General features: G+C 43.0%; 1 protein-coding gene and 1 long non-coding RNA gene across 3 annotated transcripts in view; one reads left to right on the top strand and one right to left on the bottom strand.

Annotated features, from left to right (window-relative positions):
- Positions 1–7,402: 7,402 nt before the first annotated feature.
- On the bottom strand, positions 7,403–16,799 carry LOC135311949 (uncharacterized). The gene is made up of 3 exons (XR_010371514.1): positions 15,616–16,799; positions 10,285–10,442; positions 7,403–7,586 (listed from the first exon to the last, which is right to left on the bottom strand). It is a non-coding gene; the product is annotated as an uncharacterized LOC135311949 (long non-coding RNA).
- Positions 16,800–17,147: 348 nt separating this feature from the next.
- Positions 17,148–20,237, top strand: part of PTPN2 (protein tyrosine phosphatase non-receptor type 2) — a 32,363-nt gene continuing 29,273 nt past the window's right edge. Inside the window, exon 1 of one of the 2 annotated variants that reach the window (XM_064443055.1) lies at positions 17,148–17,336. In XM_064443055.1, coding sequence (XP_064299125.1) covers positions 17,268–17,336 — 69 coding nt within the window. In that variant the 5' untranslated portion in view covers positions 17,148–17,267. The remainder of the gene's footprint in view (positions 17,337–20,237) is intronic. The other variant, XM_064443056.1, reaches the window with a different exon arrangement.

The following is a 20,237-nucleotide window of genomic DNA, read 5'->3' as shown; positions in this document are numbered from 1 at the left end:
CAACTAGTGCATTCATATTTTTCACCAGCTTAAATGTAATTTCTTTCTTTAGCCAGTAATATCAGCAGAGTTGGAGCAGGGTTGAATTGTCAGATTCACAAATAACTGGCATCAATCTGTTTCATTTGAATAATATATATTTAAATATGGCACAAATACATGTTTTTGTTTGACCTAAAAAGTTTATTTTCTTTGACAACAAAAATTGTACAGTTCTTATCAAGACTTAGACTTTTTTTCTCACATTTCAGTTAGGTCAGTAAGTGAAAAGAACCCTATCTTTTAAAATACATGTGTACTTACACAATTATTTATTCATCTAAATAAAATCTACCTGTGTCCTCAGTCTCTAGATTCAATGCAGGTAGGTCAGGTTACATTTATTTAGAAACTAGGTCCAAAATCTTTACTCACTTAAAAGAAAAATCCAGGAAATACGTGGGGAATTGTGATCCCAGAATGTTAATTTACCACTGTGTCTGATTTCAGCCAACACCCAGTAATGAAATAACTATGTTGATCCCATGTAGACATTTGTATCAGGTGTTTTTTGTTACTGGAAAGACTGACACAAAACTAAGGCTCGACAGAGGGAACACTTCATAGTGAAACACCAGAATTACCAAAGGGATGAGGGGACAAGATATACCCTTCCTTAGGACAAACAGTCATTAGATAGACAATCCAGTAGAGCAGATGGCATCCGGTCTAACAAAGAGGCATTCACATCTTCTGGGAAATTAAACAATGCTTACTTAAATACTTTTAAATGGGCAGGCTATCTCTTGGATTAAAAGTAAAATAAAATTTGTGGAATAAGATTGAATCTTTCTGGAACTCTTCAGGAAGACTTAAAATGCTATAAAAGAAATTGGCTACAAAAGCTGAAATGCTACATCAAGAGAGGGATTTTCCAATGATATAACATAAGCATAAGATATATAGGACCACAGAAGTCTTGAAATCTAGGGTGATATGGTAAATCAGGTGGAAATAATGTGAATAGTGTGTGTAGTTTAAAAGTTTTACTTCCTCACTTAGGTCTAACATAAACCTCTGTTATTCTGTTGTCTATTTTTACTCCCACGAATAAATACTTCAATTTCTTTTTATCTTAGTCTAGATGAAATTAAGAATCAATTCAAAATCACTGCCCAGCAAGACATTCCCCTCTGAGTGGTGTAACTAGATCTAGATCTAGATCTAGAAAACAAGGCACTGAGCACTGAAAAGTGCTGCAGCTCCCTATGGCATTCCTGGCCTGTTCAGAGGGTAGAAAAAGTTGGTGCGTGGTAGGATGATCCAAGCTGCGCAGCGATGGTGGGCAGCCAGCACAGCCACGCATCCTCATTACTGATGGTAACCAGAACAGTGTGTGCTGTGCAGCAAGGTAACGGGAAGCATGCTCACTCTGATGCAAACCCCGGGCAATCTGCAGCTTCCAGTTATTGAGCCACGAATTAGGATTCAAGTATTAGCTAACCTCAGTGACTTCCTCTTACAGCTGGAGATGAACAGTAAAGAAAAACATTCCATTTGTAGTGATGGTGTGCATGAGGTGGAAAAGGCAGCTTGTATTTTAACCTCACTATTTGCTTGATCATGTGTAGAGGAAGACTGTACGGAATTATGACTATCTTGATACACAGTTTTTAACATTGGGGTTCCATATTGTCTCTAGATTAAATTAAATTGATCCACAGCATAGGAGAAGAAAGAACGGTATCTATAATAAGGTTAGTTTTTCACTTCTGACACAGTCGGCCAATTTTGTTCTCAGGTTGACTGTATAAACCAGTGTAACTTAATTTACTTCTGGTGGAAGTTCAGTGTAACTGTATTAGCGTTGGTAGGGAGAGTCTCATTCAAAATTACTATAACTGACACTGCCTTGGATTTAAAGAAAATACAGTTAGTACTTTCCTTTTTTCCCTTTTGACTACCTTCCTCAGGTAAAAGAAGCTTTTGCCTGTAGAGGGAGATTTTCAAAGATACAAGGGCCTGCCCAAGAGAAAGTAAATAATGATCTGGATGCATTAATGATGTTTATATCGCCATAGGATAGAGGGTGAGCAAGCCTGTCTTATATGGCTACCTCTATTATATGCTTCGGTCTATCTGCACTAGAAGCTGATCCGTTACAGGCAATCATGGATTATCATGTTAACAGTGAACATCTTACAGCATATTTAAAGGTTCCATTCTTGATAACCATTTAAAAATATTATTGTTGACAGGGAAGACCTGCTTGTCGCTGTGAAATTCATACACTTCTGTGTACTGTGTTTTCTTTACCTTAACAACTGGCTTCCCAACAAGTCATAATATTCCATAGGGAGTGAAATAATATCTATTATTTTGGGATTCCTGGATTAAGGCACTGTAGAAATACAAAGTGATATTACCAAGCAATTAGATTCAGGAAAAAATCTAGTAAACCCAGTCATTCAGTAGGTTGCTTAGCTTTGAGAATCTGAAGCTTAACAATTAGAGTTTGAAAATGTTAGGGGTGCTTCCAGCAAGTGGTCTTGTATGTGTAACATTCTGTGTCATACAAACTAGAAAGCTGAAGGTGGATGTTTCAGAGGAAAGCACTCATAATCGCAGCACTGTGTTGAAGATACAGGTTGAATTCCTGTTAAGGAAAAAGAATACCAGCAATTAGTGATATGAAGGGTAAGTCAAATTAAGAAAATCACTCACCAGGCATGACTGGCAGATCATGGAAAGAAATTAGTAGCAAAATGAGATTTTGTGGGCCAAAATGAGGGTAGATAAAGTCCCCGAGTCTTTATGTGAGTAAACTGAGAGTAAAACTCCTACAGGCATTTAAAGAAAGCAGAAGAGTGAACCTTTCTTTATATGTCACCCTGCTTTGTGGCTGCTGCAATCAGAGTTCTACTTACAACCTGTTATTATTTGTCTTGCTAGGAAATCAATAGAATGTCCCAAACTGAAATTAAAACTTACTGTTTACCTAAAAAAGGACTGCTAGAAAGATGCTTCAAGCTGCATTGGGGGGGGGGGGGGGGGGGGGGTTAGATTGGATATTAGGAAAAATTTCTTCCCTGAAAGAGTGGTCAGGCACTGGAACAGGCTGCCCAGATAGGTGGTGGAGTCCCCATCCCTGGACATATTTAAAAGACGTGTAGATGTGGCACTTCAGAGCATGGTTTAGGAGGCCTGGGGTTGCTGGGTTGACGGCTGGACTTGATGATCCTAGAGGTCTTTTCCAACCTTTATGATTCTATGCAAGAATAAGAGAATCTCCAACTCCATAAATTACATTTTCCCACATAATGTAAAAAAAAGTACAGGAATACAAAGTAAGCAAAATAATAATGCCACTCAAGCAAAACAGTTACCCAGTCATGATCAAGTATAGCTTGGGCAGCCCATAAAAGATGAGTTAAGGGGAAACAGAAGTGATGGTGTATAATTAAGTGGCTTATGGGTGGAAAACTATTTTCAGCTGTATGAATGTGCAAAGAAATGTAAGAGAAAATTGGAATGACAGACTGACAAGCAACTTGACTGACGGCTAGGAGAGGAAGGCTTCAGAACAGATGAATGTGAAGGTTGATCTCAGATCGTATAACTGCATCAGAGCTATCTTTAAACTAGTGGTCTCAGGTTGGGAAATAGAAACAGAGCTTGTAGAAGTAAAAATGGAAAATAGCTGGCCTCAAGAGTTTTCACAGTAAGGACAGACACAAAAGTCTAAACTTAGCAGCGGTGGCTTTCTCCCTCTGTTTTGGTGTGTATGGAAAGAAACAACGGCAGTAGAAAAAAACATATAAATTGCTGACAAAATTGAAAGCTAAACCATTTTTTGCAGACTACAATTATGATCTAATATCAAATACAATATTAAAGTTGTTTACAGAATGTGTACTTATGCTTGTTTATAAGCTAAGGAAGCCTTTAATGCCTTTGCTGGCGGGTGGTCACATGAATCTTTCACTGCCTTGAAAAATGATTTCACAGCACCACCAGATACCACAGTAATATTTAGTCATTTGGACAGTGAGGTCAGACAGGCTTTGGTGAACTGTGTTTGAAGAAGGACCTTACCCCACTAATTCTGCTTCTCCCCAGATGACCTGCCCTTCCAAAGGCCCAGCATCTGTCCATCTGCATGCCAAAAGTTGCAGTGTAGCAGTGAACTATCCCACATACCCGATCCTGACGGAGGACCCTCTGGCATGTTCACCTCCCTGTTAATGCCCTTCTGCCTTCTAGAGTCCATAGTGTCTCAGTGACCCCAACAGGAACCAACTCTCATTTCCTACAGCTGTCCACTCCTGAGGGGGAAGAGTGGTGCCACTGAGGGAAGGAGCAAATCTTACAGCCTCTCCTCTTTGGCCTCTCACCCATGGGATGGAGACACTCTGCAGATGGCAGTCCTCCTGCTCTGAGGAGGCACAGGCACAGCTGCTGTCAGGCACACAAAGCAGGGCTGGGCCATGTTCCACAGGCTGGTTTCTCACAGGGTACTCTTTGATGCCAGATACACATCATGGTGCCACCCATCCTGAATGTGACTTCATTTCTTTTACCATAGGTATCTTCTTTAGACTACTTTTTCCTTTATTTGGAGTTTCCCTTTCTCAGATTTTAGAAGTGAGTATTCAACTTGATGTGATCAGCCTATTAAATTGGAAAATTTTAAGTGGTTGGTTACTGGAGCTGTCTCAAGGCTTCTCCACATACAGGAAAATTTGAATCTTGCAGCAGTTTTAGTCAGAGTCTGTATAAAAAAGAACATGGGGGCTGTGGAAGGTGGAGGTGCATGAAGAAGGGCGTGGAGGGAAGAAAAGAGGAAGGTGCAGGGAGATAGGCTGACTCAGCGGGGTTTTGGCTGACTAGGGGTAGAATTAACAGACCCTCTTCACCCGTCACCTCTTCAGCCCTGCAGTCTCTAGATTCAGGAGGTTGTGCCTCTCCTTGCCCATGCTCCTTACCATGCAAGCAGCAAATGAGTCATCATTAACATCTCCTTCGCTGCTGCCAGGGCTCAGCTGCTCTCATAAAGGGAAGGGGCAGAGGCAGGACTGAGTCAGAAGGGTCAGGTTTGCTACTGCCGCTGGTGCATAGTCTGAGAGTGAGAATAAAACACATATAAATATGATATAACACATATATATACACAGTATAAAAGTATAAATTACTCAGGCCAAGAGAGTTTGCCAATGGGAGGTAGAAATCAGTTGTTCATGTAGCACAAAGAGCTCAGATGTGCAATCTTCCTCTCTACTGGAGAAAAGGCCTTGGCAGAGGTAAAAGCAGAGCTTGGCTGCTCTTCATTGGAACCGTTTTGCCACCCTGAACATCTGCATCTGCAGGCAACCTGCCTACATTGCCTATACCTGCAGCTAGCCCTGCTGTTCTCTATTCAAATAAAAGAAAGACTCTAAAGTTAAACTGAAAACTTTAGCATTGCCTATCAGTAGAAATAGATGCCTTTAAGATCTTTTTGTTTTCCCATTTGGGAAAAGAAGAAGAAATGCTTCTATTAGGGCATAATATCCGAACATTCGTCTGGTAAAAATCTGCACTTCTAGTGAAGCAGAGGTGGTACAACACAGTTTGAAAGATGACAACAACATGATGCTATTGCATTACTGGTTATGGAATTAACTTGCTCATTACTCTTGTTACATGAGCAATACTTTGTTGTTGGTAAGTGTAACAAACATGCTTCATTAAAATGCTATTTAGCTATGATAGGCTGAAGAGCTTTTTAAGTCAATGTTTTAGGAAAACCACATATTCCCCAAACCCAACAGGATTACCCATTTTAAAAAATTATTTAAGCAGCTATACATGGATGTTAATATATTTCTGCATCTACAAGGGCAGCAGTTTAACAAATGCAGGGCCCATCCTAAAAACAGCTTCATACTTCTGACTTCCAGCAAAAGAATAGTCCTTGGGGCCGTTTTCATGTGTCTAAAATAAGTGCTTAAGGAATCATGACCTATTATGTGTTTCGGGCTTAACAAGAATCCCAGCTAGGGCAAGTGGCTGTACTTACAGACAACTTTAGACTTCAAGGAATTTTGTTGAAAGGGTAATGTGAAAGGGCATAGCCAAGGTTTTCAAATTGTTAGAAAACATTTTCATCTCTTATGTAGAATAGACCCTGTCTTTCTCTCAGATTTCGAATTTACACATGGTGTATGCGTTGACTATATAATAGATTTGGAATCATCTATGAATGCCACATGTTATATATAGCTTTTAGATCAGTGAGACACAACAAGATGGAGTTAATTTAACTAAGGAACAGTCTGGGGACATAGGCCAGATAATATATATCACCAAATGTTAAATGGACAATGCTGGAGTAATTGTCTAGTTTGACCACCATTAGGAGAAGCTAAACATATCTATCTAGGAAGATTTCAGACTCCAGTAGAGAGAACACCCAAAGGCTCCCCAGAGGTCTGCTAAATGCTCCTCCTCCCTCTGACATTTCTAAAAACAAAGATGATTAATTTGTTCTGACAATAATAATAGTTCATTGTTTCCAAAGCATTTGAAACATCTGGGTTAAGAACACGTAATGAAATCCCAGACAAGATTCCAGGAGAAGCATACTTGAATTTCTAGAAGACACGTGACTTCAAAAGCTGATTTCCCATTCATGGAAAATGTTGAAAATGTTTTGTTGTGCTCACTTAAGACTTCTTCCCCACCAGTGAAATTCTCACTAGCAAAAATGCAGCCTTACAGTCAGCCATAAGTGTGTGCTCCCTTCGAAGAGAAACTGTATGGTGATTTTATACTCGTCACCAACTGTCTCAACTCAGAGGTACTGTTAGATCAGAATCATAACAAGGATAAATTTCCAGCAGGAGTTGCTAGGAGGACAAATACCCAAGGGACTGATCATGAGATTCAGCAAAGAATTTACATAACTTTAAATTGTTATTGCATAAACTGTATGGTCATAGTTTATATTAACATATTTTCAGTCAAATTATTTCTAAACTTCACCGCTGCAAGACAAGAATCAGGTCTGCAAACTGTTAAGTCTCTTTTCTACAGACTTTACTAATAGGCACAGTTAGCTGGCCTTACAGGAATAAGGGCTGTTTGTGCTGTGACAGATACTTAAACTGAAAACTCTAGACACTTGTCAAAACAAACAGTCCAAAGCTAAGAGAGCATCCACCATATGAACACGCTGAAAAGAGCACTCGAGTATTTTGAGGCATGTTCACATCATGCCTTAGGATTAGTGGCACTTTGAACATTCCCACACAGCCCTATTGTGGAGGCTTATTAGCGACTGCTGAACAGTGAATAGTCTTTTCAGCAAAGGTCAGATAAGTGACACTAATTACCAGCAATTGCTTCCAGCCCAAGGTAACTCACATGCCATGTTGTGGAGAAAACAATGTAGGCCTAGCAGACATAATTTCTACTGACACAACTTATTCAACGATTTACAAAAATTCCCTGCTTTTGAACAAGATGAAATATAATTATTTCAGATTTGTGCAGATTTATGAGTGGCTGATGTATTGTCCCCAGGTCCCAAGCATAGCTTTTGAGCCTAACAAACGTCCATGAGACATCTGAAATACAAAGGCAAGACACAGCACATTGCAGTGCTCTGTGGGAGGATAGCAAGAACAGATGATATTTATATACACAAGTATTGTGCACAGAATATAAACGCATGCATTAAATGCTGAATGGAAACGTTCTGTGCATGGAATTTACTCATCCACTGTCTCTTCAATTACACACATTAGTCAAACAAAAATATTATTTCCATGCTCCCCCAATAATACTATATTCTAATGTTGAAAGAGGTAAACTTCAAAGTTTTATTATTTTTATATATGTATATAAACATATATTTATTTATGCAGTTACCTGCATGATTATTACAAGTATCTGCCCTACGTTTTATAGAATTTTTTTTTAATTATTGAGGAAATTACAATTCAGCACTTGGCAACTCTAGCTAATTTAATTTCCATTGCATCTGGTACACTTGGTAGATTTATGTGTACATATATGCAACTCACATTACAAAACAATTTTATAAAATGCTGTGCGTGTAAGTTTCCAGTTAGAGCAACCAGGGGGGTGTAATTTGCAGCATAGGTTTCTTTAATCTAATTCATTATTGAACCTATTAATGAATCACTCCTCTGTGCGAACAAAGCATTCCCAACTACTTTGTCTCTCAGGAAAGTGAGACATAAAAGAAAGAGAAGGGAAAGTTTTCACGTCACCCTGAAAGGCAGATGTACTTCTGTTCTAAAACCATAATCACTGCGTTATTAAATTGGAACCTCCTTCCCAAAGATATTCAGGATTTATTCCACTTGCTGTGACAGAATTGTGTAAATTCTATATTAAGGTTGCACACTGTCAATGCATATCTGACAGCAGATTTAGCTGTACTGGCTAATGCAGTTACCTCCTTCAGCCATCATCTGCCTCATCCTACTTTCCAGGGTTGCTGAAACTCTGGAAATTAAGTGAAAATTATCCTTACCACTTTTTATGAGACCAAGAAATACTGGCATCACAGGGTTTGTGACATTCCCCAGAGAAAACCCCTAGAACTATGAGTGTACGTGTGGCAGGGTTTCACAAATAATGCATCCCACTTCTTGTTTCACCACTGCTGCTGTCACATTTATTCCTTATATGGTATTCACAGGCCAAAATATATTCTGAATCCAGAAATTAGAATGTGTGTTTATAAATTCTGATAGCATTATGTAGAAGGTATTATCAATGTGCTGAGAAGCAATGGGAAATCGGGAGTGTGCTGGTTACGATAGAAATGCTAATGTAACAGCTTGTTGGGGTATGCAGATATGGGCCTATGTATGTCCTAATCCCCTCCTCACAAAATCACTTTCAAGGATCTAATCACCAGACTTAACTAAGTATTCTTTCTTCAACAAGAAAAACAAATAGCAAAACTCAGGTGGTCTTGCTTGGACACAGGAAACAAACCTTTGCTCTGCGTCCAACCTTTCCTGCTCAGTGCTTACGAGGGAACTGGTAGGAAGAAATCGGCCATCTTGGACAGATAAAATCAATTTCAAGTGAACAGAGCTTCCAAAACTAGTGTAAGAGGATGGGAACTAGAAGCTAGCTGAGATGCTGAAGTGACCCTGGGGGATATTTCTTGACAAATATATTTTAACAACTTACTTTGTTTCTTTATCTCTGTGTAGCATTGCTCCATTACTGCAAATCTGTGTTAGTAAACACATTATTTTATACTTAAATCTTGAGAAGAATCTGACTCTGGGTGATCTAACACACAATCGAGACATTTCTGATATAAAAGGGTGGCAAAGCAAAGAAAGTGGTGTCTTAGGACACCTTAAGCATTTTCCTTGAGACGAATAATTTCCAGTGTATTTAGAGGGTACTGCTGACTGCCACTGAAGAAGCTGCAGTGGTCTGTTTGAGAAGTGGTTGCATAAGATTTGTATAAAGAAAATAATATATTTTGATGACTAGTGATATCTCTTTGCATGCAGTGAGACAGTAGGAAAAAACATCTAAAATTCAAAAGATCCAGCGAATTTCATACACCCCTTTTGATACTAGACACATGCTGTAAAAGGGTGCTTTTGTCCCCAGGTTGTTAATTCCAGTAAGTGGTAGTATCATCCTTTGAGCCACTGGAACTGTTCCACTGCCTAAAATAAGACGTTAAAGACCTTGACAGCATTCCAATTGGAAAACTTGCATTATGGATCCTTCTTTCAGTACATTATACTCAGTTTTTCTTTTCTTTGAGAAAATAAACAGATTGGTTTAGCAGTTACAGCAATTTGTATGCCATAAGGGTACAAATTAGAGGTTTGAAATGTCTGGACCAAAGGAAAACATAGCATACATTCAGAAACTGTAATATACCTGTTATGCAAGCCAGAATTTTTTAAGACTCCTTACTTTGATAGATTAGTTTCAAAGCCATTTTTTAAAGAGGCATTATCAAAGGAAAAAAGGAAAGATAAATTTTACATGGACTACTAATTAGTTTTTGTTAGGAAATCATACCGCCTGAAAAGTTAACAATTTCTTCATGGTTCTTTGCCACGTACAGGCAAATCTATTTTGCTCCTTGCTTGCTGATGTACTTTGAGGGTAAAAAGAGAGGTGCGTTGATTATTGCAATCCTGCCTTGCCACGTAAATGCAGCTACGCAAATTCTTATCTAGTATTCCTTGGTCCTTACAAGATTTAATGCCTTTACACACAAGCATGAACACCTTGCCCTATACAACATACCAAAGGACATCTCAGCAGACAAAAACTAGCCACGCCTCCATGGAACCCTGCCATCCAAACAGTGACTCAGAGAATGTGGCTCCTACAGGGCTGCTGATTACCTCAATAGGATGAGCTTATGCGGGAAATTGAATGAAAGCAGATATATCAATGTCAACCTAAAACCAGAGAAAGATATCACAAATTTTGCACAGATCTACCTCTGCTAGCAGGAAAGACAGAAGTAATTATTGTAATATATGTTGAAGGCTCACCACCACATGGTAGCTTTAAGTTTCTATGAAGCTGGTAACAATAAGAATTTTAAAATAATTATTACAGCTAGTAGTAAAAGAAAACACATTCCTGTCATTGGCACTTCAGGTTGTCTAATGCAGAATGATAAATTACAAAATGGATTACAATCCTAAATCACATTGCCAAAAATATTTTTATTACTTTATTTCAAACTATTGGGGGGGGAGGCAAACACAATTTGGAGACTTTTGCACCCATGAAAATAGGCATAATTGCTTTGTTCAGATGCTGGGAAACCCAAAGAAAAACTGGAACATAAAATTGAGAACAGAAATTTATAACAGAAACATTTACCGGTACTCCTCAGTACAAAGTCTTCCTCTGCCAAAACAGTGTTTTCTTACAAGAACTGCTTCTAGCAAATAACAATAGTATGAATTGTGCATTGCAACCTTTTCAGCTGTAATACAGAGGATGCTCTTAATTTTGTGATTTGGAAGATAAGCTTGAATGTAGATGAAAATACGTACAATCAAGCATGGAAGCCACCAAAATACAGAACCTGTGCTAGAGAAAAGTTACAAGATCATGATAACATGATTTCAAAATTGTGAGAATGTGAATTAAAGACTCACCCAGCAACATAAAGCTGTTTCCAGAACTGCAGTTTAGACACCCCTTTAACCACTATACAGTAATGTAAAGCGATGCTTTGAAACAATAACTGTGAGATTAGAAATGGTCTAAGCATGCAACAGCTCTATTCAGTCTGTGAGGAAAACAATTTTAAAATCTAAGAAATCAGTGACCTTCAAACAAATGCAAGTCTCAGTAAACTTTCAATGTGAAAACACTATGTTAGCTATGGACAGTTTCTATTGATGCAGTTTCTAGTAAAAAAATTACCTTCTAATCAGGAACATGGAATGCCATCAATCCACTCTGGACACTCACTGAATTAGACTTTCTCACTTGCAAACTATAATTTTAATAAATGTCACTGTAGCTAGGGGTGAAAAGGAAAGAGGGATGGAAAATCAAGTGACATACACAAACCACCCCCAGCAAGCAAGATCCTCTCTAGAAGCAATAAAAATAATAACTTGGAGTCATCTCTTTCTTGGCAACTGGCTCTTCTCCTCTTCCTGTAGCCGTACCCCACATCCCCTGCATTGACTCACAGGCATTAGTTTTTGTGGCTGACTGCACGCCCCAGCTTAGGTTGCTGGAAGGGTTGCTTCACAAAGCCACAGCAGAGCTTAAAGTCGTTCTACCCATCACACGTTCTGGCTGGCTGCTTTTTCTGCTAGCTAGGCTCCATTCACTCGTGACTCGTGACTCGTGACAGCACTTCTGCCAGTTGCCGTTTTCTTGTCATGCTCCACAATTATTTCAGCTTCACCGTAGGAGTCCAGTGCCATACAGACTGGCACAGACATCTGGGCTAGAAAACAGGCTTCCTAAACAGACCTTAACCTTTCCTTTCTTCCTTGGCTGTGAATTTCTTCTACCTAAAGCTCCAAACTACAGTTTCAGCAATCATTTAATCTGGGCACAGCTGTGTTGTCCTTCTCTTCAAAACATAATTACAGCTTCCGAAATTCCACCACTTTTACTACATAGCCATTTTTTAACAGACATCAGACACTAGAATCCCACTGTTGTGGATCTATGACTGATGTGACAGGCTTCCTTAGCTGAATGCAAACCTGCTAGGGCCCCTTGCACTTCTGCCGCTGTTGCTGCTACAAGGATTTGCATTTCGCTGCATACATTTTCAAGTAATTCTTTTTTATTTTGCTGTATGCCAAAATACAGTTTTGGGCAGGGGGAGGAAATCAATAATATAGCTGAAGACAAGTATTTGCACTGGCACCCACTTTCAGTAACAGGAATTTTAATGTTCAATTGGACAAGGAATACAGTCCCCAAAAGGCTGAAATAGGAAGACTCTGCTGTAAATGCACAGAATAAATGAAACCTGTTTCATTCTGACCACCTGACCATTCAGCTTCTCCTGCTCCCTACCAGATGCCAGAAGAGCAGCCAGCTCTTCTGGGTTTCCAGTCCTACCCAGTTTGTGGGGGAAAGGAAGGATCCTCTTCTCCTTTAGGCCTTGGGCTATAAGACTTAAATCAGGAAAGGTACATTCTTATCCTCTCATACTGTGGCTCGCTTAGGCACATTACAGCTTTCTTCCTTAACAGCTAAGATTGATATGGAGTGTATTTGTGAATAAAACCACCTCAGGGAAGAATTTGTTCTTCTTCTACCAATAGCCAAAATGATTCTCAGAAAAGCAGCACAAGCCAGATCATTTCCAATAAATGATAATTAAGTAATTGCAGTGAATGACCCAAAAAAAACCATACACATGGAGGAACAAGCACTTATTCCATTCCAGACCAGTACTGAAGTTAATTGTTTGGCCAAAGTCACTGGACAAACACCATTTAATGTTAACTTGATTGGTCTTTTTCATTCAGATGAGCAAGGGCACCAAAACCAATTCTGAGATCAGAATGGATGTGGATACCAACTGCCCTGGGGTGACTGTTTCGTCAGCACAGCAAGGAGCTTCTCAAATTATCAGATATTTTAATAAGGAAACATTGCAATAAATACTTGATTGTGTTTATAGTGAGACAGAAAACACTAACAATATACCACCCATTCCAGCAACTCCATTATCTTGCTTTGCATATGTCTCACCCTATATCAAGGGTTTAAGAGTTTCTGTCATAGTTCATCTGGGTTTGGCTGCACAGCTAGTACAGAACTGTAATATACTATTGGCAATAGAATAAAAAGAGTTTTCTAATGAGCATACTTGGTTTATGTTGTGTATACAATTCTCCCCATAGACCATTATAACTGTAGTCCTGGGCATATCCTGGGCTCAATTCCCCAAAACCAGAGAACTGGTATAACATTTTCAGCATATTTGCAGTAAAAAAAAACAACCAAAAAGAAAACAATGGCAGTTTCTCCAGGAACCCCTGGTTTACCAGTTATTGCTCTTCTAAGCCAGCTGTAAATCACAATTAATAAACACTTCCAGTTTTCTATGAGCTGTCTCTAGGCACTGGTTCGTGTTACAGATCCTGAACATGGCTGCTACAATAAAACTCCCTCTCCTCATAGCACAATTACACTGCTCTCCTGGTATGAACTACATCCCCACATATCACAAGCAATGACAAGCGTGAGCTTCTCATATGCATGACAGCTGCTAATCAGAAGAGCAGAATACGTGTTCTCATGTTTATATATCAAAACTACCACTTCTCTTGTGTTCTTCTCAAAGCGCACCAGTGTTCCAATGGCCCACTCAGCTGATATACATAGGGTGATCCTTAGCTGATAGAGTAGTCCTTGGACTCAAGCACATCTCCTCACACTACACGGGCAGTGACCTCCAAGTCTTCCCTGGCCTTTGCAGTAGAATAAAGAGGAAGTAACAGGTCATCGGGCAGCATCACTCTTTGTTGTCTGGACTGACAGGATGGTGACTGGGCCTCCTTTAGCTGTGACATATGTCAGATGGTTTTCATGGGCATCATGACATCTGTGACCTACAGGTAGCTCCAGCGGGGGTAAAAAAGGCTGTAACAACAAACGCTACAAAGAGAGGTCAGTCAGCAAGTTTGTATCCAGAGAATCATAGAATCACAGAATTATTAAGGTTGGAAAAGACCTCTAGGATCATCAAGTCCGACCAACACCCCCATGCCTCCTAAACCATGTCCCCAAGTGCCACATCTACACTTTTTTTGAACACCTCCAGGGATGGAGACCACCACCTCTCTGGGCAGCCTGTTCCAATACCTGACCACTCTTTGAATGAAGAAACTTTTCCTAATATCCAATCTAAACCTCCCCTGATGCAGCTTGAGGCCATTTCCTCTCATTCTATCACTAGTAACTTGGGAGAAGAGACCAACCCCCACCTCGCTACAACCTCCTTTCAGGTAGTTGTAGAGAGTGATAAAGTCTCCCCTCAGCCTCCTCTTTTCCAGGTTATACAACCCCATTTCCCTCAACTTCTCCTCATAACTTCTCCAGACCCTTCACCAGCTTCACTGCCTTTCTCTGGACATGCTCCAGCAACTCAATGTCCTTCTTGTACTGAGGGGCCCAAAACTGAACACAGGATTCAAGATGTGGCCGAGTACAGGGGCACAATCACCTCCCTGCTCCTGCTGGCCACACTATTCCTGATACAAGCCAGGATGCCATTGGCCTTCTTGGCCACCTGGGCACACTGCTGGCTCATGTTCAGCCGGCTGTCAACCAACACCCCCAGGTCCTTCTCTGCCGGGCAGCTCTCCAGCCACTCCTCCCCAAGCCTATGGCGTTGCGTGGGGTTGTTGTGGCTCAAGTGCAAGACCCAGCCTACTGAAGACTAAAATCAGTGAGGAAGTTGTATATTTTAATTTCTTTATTAAAACTTGTTATTTTGCAGACAGTTTCTATGTATCTGTTTAGTTTCTTACAGTCAGCCTGTGCAAGATCAGTTTTCTGAGGTTAAGAACACTTTTTGTTCATTGAAACATGAAGTCAAAGAAACCTGTTTTAAATTAAAAAGAATCATTACCTTGTGGATGGGCACTTGGATTCTTCGCACTCCTAAATCAGAAATGCAAGTCAGAGATGTTGTCTTAATTTACTTAATTCACAACTGGTCACATGTATGGCATTGATTAACTAGAGAACACCCGAGAATGACAGACATAGCCTGTCTCTCAGCCTCGCAGGCAGAAAACCCCAGAAAAGTGGCTCCTTACATAGCTTTAAAAGTTTGAACCCACAGTTCAAGAAAATCTTATGCAACATTTCATTGAGTTATGTGGAAAGACATGCTATGAACTTACTGATGCATACTGTCGCATCAGCTATGCTTCAGCGGTGTATCACGCAAACCCCCAGTGTACAAGGTACCAGCTTTCATTATAGGACCTGAGGGAGCACATCAGCCTGTGGATTTGGAGCACTGTGCTGCACTGCAGCCTGCAGACAGGAAGGAGGTGCAAGAGCTGATGACACATGTTTGGGCATCAAGTCGGAAGTCTGTTCCAAAAACATCTGCCTTACCTTTGTAACCACACATCCATCTCGTGTCAGTCTGAGTGACCCTTGTCCCTGTCTTTTCTAGGTATAAAACACCTCAGGGGAGGGGATCGTGAACTCTGCGCACCCAGCACTGAGGCCCCATTTCTCCAGCATGCAACTTTCAGCCTTTAGGCACGACGTGGCCAACGCTCCCAGCCAGGCATCACCCCTGGCTGCCCTGTGGACTTCACACTGCGCTGCTTTAGCAGCGGCCGGCACAGCACCTCGTCAGCATCTTCCCGACATAATTGCAGCAGCGGGCTGATGGTGTGAGCGCTTCGCTCTGCTGACCTCGCCTCCTCACCTCACACGTCTGAAATTGTGCTTAGGAATGACCCGGGGCCCAGCCTTGCGCCACAGCAGGGATGGCCCCCAGGGAAGCGTGGCGGCGGTGCGGCCGCACGCGGGACTGCGCAGTTGGTTATCGCGGCGGCTGTAGGCGCCACGCTCAGCCCCTCCACGCGTGTAGCAGCCCGGTGACAGAGCACTCTGGGGGTACCCGGCCGCTGCCCCGCCGACAACGGTGGCGAGGAGCCGGCAGAAGGGGCGGGGCTAACCGCCGGGGCGGCAGAGGGGAGCGGGGCTAACTGACGAGAGCGGCAAATCCGGGGAGACGAGGGGGTCACTCAGGGATGGGAGAGGGCGGCTAAAATTATTCCCCGTGAAACCTCCCGGTTGGTGTGGGGACGCGCTGGGGGAGCGGGAGAGCCCCGCTGCCGGGGGAGGAAGGGCCCAGAGTTAGGTCCGGGAGAGGGGCCCTAGGGAGAGGAGGCGGCCGGGCCAACGGCAGGGCTGTCGCTGGGGTGTGCGGGGGGAGCCCGGCGCTTCGATCGCTTCCCCTTGGCGGCAACTGATTAACACCACGCGCTTTCGAACTGCCGGCCGTTAACCAGCGACCCGGGCTGAGGTGCGAAGCATAAGCCCGCCGGCCCGAAGGGCTGCAGGCGCTCCGCCGTCACGCCGAGCCGCACGGCAGGATTTCCCTGCGGCTCGAGCGGCGCGGCCCTTGCTGAACGCCGCCTGATCCGGAGTTCTGCGGAGCGGCTGCCGGAGGGGCTCTCTCTCTCCGCGAGGCAATGGCGGAGGGCTGCAGCGCTCCGCCTCCCGGCATTTCTGCTTTTGAGGTTGCGAGGCCGGCCGTGATTTGCTTATCCGGCACGTTCGTGTTTCCGTACTTCTGCTTTTTTAAACAAGCAGCGGAAGGCGGGGGGAGGGGGGGCGCAGGCGGTGCGCCCCCGGCCGTTACCGCGCTGAAGCGGGCTGGGGGCTCCCCGGCGGCACCGCGCTGCTCCCAGCTTGCTCGCCCGCTGCCGCCTACCCGTGTTTTGTCCTGAGAGCGACACCGGGACGACAACCAGTTGCCACCGGAAACCGCCGTCCGATCGCCCCCTGCCACCTGAAGGCGGCCCCCGACCCCTCCCCCCTTACCGCCCCGTGACGTCACCCCAGGTGCTTGCCTCCTCCCTGGGGGCGTGGCCTGGGCAGCCCTCGGTGGGCGGGGCGGGGCGGGCGCATGCGCCTGGCACCGCCGGCGGCGGCGGCGGGACCCGTGGCGAGTGTATGTGCGCGCCCGCCGCTCCCGTGGGGTGGGCAGCGCGCGGGGGGTCGGGAGCTTGCCGACCGCCGCCGCCGCCATGTCCGCCATCATCGAGCAGGAGTTCCAGGAGATCGACGCCGCTAACGCCTGGCAGGCGCGTTATATGGTGAGCGAAAGGGGTGGCTCCGACCGTGCCTGGCAGGATGGGGGGACGGGGAGAGAGCCGCTGGCTGGCAGCGCGCCTTGCCGGTACGTGTCGCCTCGGCGGGGAGAGGAAGCCGCCGGGCCGCGGCTCGTTCTCAGGTGCGGGCAGCGCAACTGCGGGCGGGCGCCGCGCATGCTCCCGGCGGGCGACCGCGGCTCCTCCCGGGGAGCGCGCTGTGGATGGGAGGGGGCAGGGCGCAGGCGCCGTGCAGAGCACCCCGCCACTGCGCCTGCGCGCCGCAGCTGGCCGGGGTGCGGGTGGCATACTGCGCCTGCGCGGGCTCGGCGGCGGCCGGGGCCCCTGAGCCGGCTGCCGCCGGTGGGGTGCGGGAGGCTCAGACCGGCCGCTTGCCCGCGGCCTGCCCGGCCCAGGGTGCTTTCCCCGCGGTTTCCCGGCAGGGTGGAAAGTTACACCCGATAGTATCGGTCCGGCCGAGGCTTGTCCTCGCCCCGGGTTCGCGGCTCCGCCACTGAAACCGCCGCGCAGCGGTTCCTCAGGCGCCTCCCCGCCCGCCTGCCACCCCTGCCCTCACCTGCCCTGTAGCGGGCCTGTGCCGCTGTCGCTCGGAAAATAACGAGTCCTTTTTCTCCAGGAACAGCGAGGTTACTGACGTGAAACAATAGTCTTTGGGCCGGTTCCATAAAATACACTTTATGCATAAGCCTGTAATGCTAGAGCAGCTATTTGGGCCAGTATGTGTTTCACAGCGCTCTTTCACGAACGAGGAAAAAACCCCCCAAACGGAAGTTCTTTTTGCTAACTCTAATTTGTGCTTTTTCTCTGTTAAATTAATGGTATTAGACTTACATGGGTTTCAAATACATTATATCTAGACATGGAACTGAATTGTGGTTTGAATTTAACAAGGCATAGCAGAAATAAACTGCAAAATTAATATGCTAAAAGTCTAAGGTAAGAATTCTGCAACTTGTATTTTTTGTGAGGTAGAAAAGTACATGCACGTGACATCTGGTATATCTGGACTGAACAAGTCAGCTTTCCCAAGTCATTTTAATATTAATCAGTTGTACTTGGAGAAGTAAACTGAAGAGAAAATTGTATATTCAGCTCTGCTAATTTTTGTATTTGGATTTCCTAATTTTCTATAGTGGTGCTGTAAAATATTTTTTAATATAGTTTTTGGTATTACAGTTTTATGTTTCCCTGGTTTTGTAGATTTTGCAAAACCAGGATTTTTTCAGGGTACTTAACTCATTCATTTTATGTTAAAAACAGAGAATACAGATCTGCCTAAAAACAGAAAGAGAAAATAGCAAATGATGTTTTTAAATAGGACAAATTTGTAGAAAAGACTCTTAATTGCTGACTACTTGTTTTTATACTGCATTTTTGTGTAGGAAGGTATTCTCCTATGATAGTGTTGTATAAGAATGCTTGTCCTGAGAAGTGTAAGTTTCTCTGAAGAAAAAAAAGTTGGGTATTAGGGCTTTTTTTAATTCTTCCTGCTGAAACCAGTTTTGTATACTTGCCCTTCAATTCCATGAATTTGCCAAGACTTGTGGTAAAACCCTGTGAAGCTCGGAATATTTATGCTGACTCCCAGAGCTGCTATCCAATCTGAATTAATGACTGAATAAATAATACTGACTTTCACTTTTTTCTTTTTTAGTGCAAATTTTTTCATGTCATATGCCTTACATTACATCTGGCATCTGGTTTGTTTCTCCAGTTTGTGATGGCTGGATTGTATGTGGCGAAATTGATTTTAGAACTAGTCATTAAACTTCCTTAGGTTTAATTATTTTTAGCAAGCTGCCCCGCTCTCCCCCCAGTGATGTTTCTAGCTGTTTTAATGTTTCTTGACCAAGTAACGATCTCTTTCTGTGCATAGAGGATGCCGGTGCTTTTAAAAACAAAATAAATTGCATCTTGTTATGGAGTAATAGAAAACTTAGATTTCATGGGAACTTGGTTGTGAATGCCTGCCAGATGCATTTATTCAGTGTGCGTCTGGTTGCTCCCAAAGCTTGTAAGCCATATAAACCAGAGAAGACAAATTCCAGTGTGCTGTATCAAAATAAAAAATCTCATTGTCTGATAGCTGAAGAGATTTTTGTATAAACATGTAGAGCATTGGTGCTTGACAGTTGCTGCTCCACATTGTGGTTTAGTTTTTTTACAGGTTGGCACTGCACTTAAGTAATGTCATGCACCAGATGCTAAATGGAGCTTTCTTGCGTGTGTTAGACTTCCACTGAAGTCCTTTTTGGCTGTGTTCATTGTCTGGGAGTATACAGACTGTTTAGGAAATTTGAGAAGACAAAGATGACAGTGGAGACATGGAGAAGACCAAAGAATGCTTAGTTGTAAAGAGAAGTTTAAATGTTCTTTGGGAGATAAAGATCACACGTGGCAGCAGCATCTAAAAACAAAAGGAGAATTTGAAACAAAATATTGTTAATTCTATATCGTACAACACGTCTGCTGTGATGGCATCAGTGCAGAGATATAAAGGGATGGTTCAGTTTATTGGAGGCTGCTCGTCAGTAGCACTTTAGCTGTGTTTTCAATTGCCTATGTAAGGTAAATATGTATATCTTGGTGGAGTCATGGAAAAGATTCACTCAGGCAAAAAATTAATAAAACTGAACGTTCAGAATACATGAACAATATGCTCCTTAAAATCGTGCGTAAATTAGTATGTTTGAGTATCTTCCAAATGCAAATTATTGCAAGGTTTGTATTAATGCCTGGGCAGAAGCAGGCTGTGATTTCACATTGATATTTGTGAGTCTAAGATTGTTCCTTCATATTGGATCGTGTTTAACTAATACAGCTGTATGGGCTGAACCATCAGACCACCGAGGATAATCTTATGGCTGTTAACAGCAGCCATAAAAT

The sequence above is a fragment of the Phalacrocorax carbo genome, chromosome 2 (assembly GCF_963921805.1).
Source record: "Phalacrocorax carbo chromosome 2, bPhaCar2.1, whole genome shotgun sequence".
NCBI classification, from domain to species: Eukaryota; Metazoa; Chordata; class Aves; order Suliformes; family Phalacrocoracidae; genus Phalacrocorax; species Phalacrocorax carbo.
This window is presented reverse-complemented; position numbering and strand designations above follow the sequence as displayed.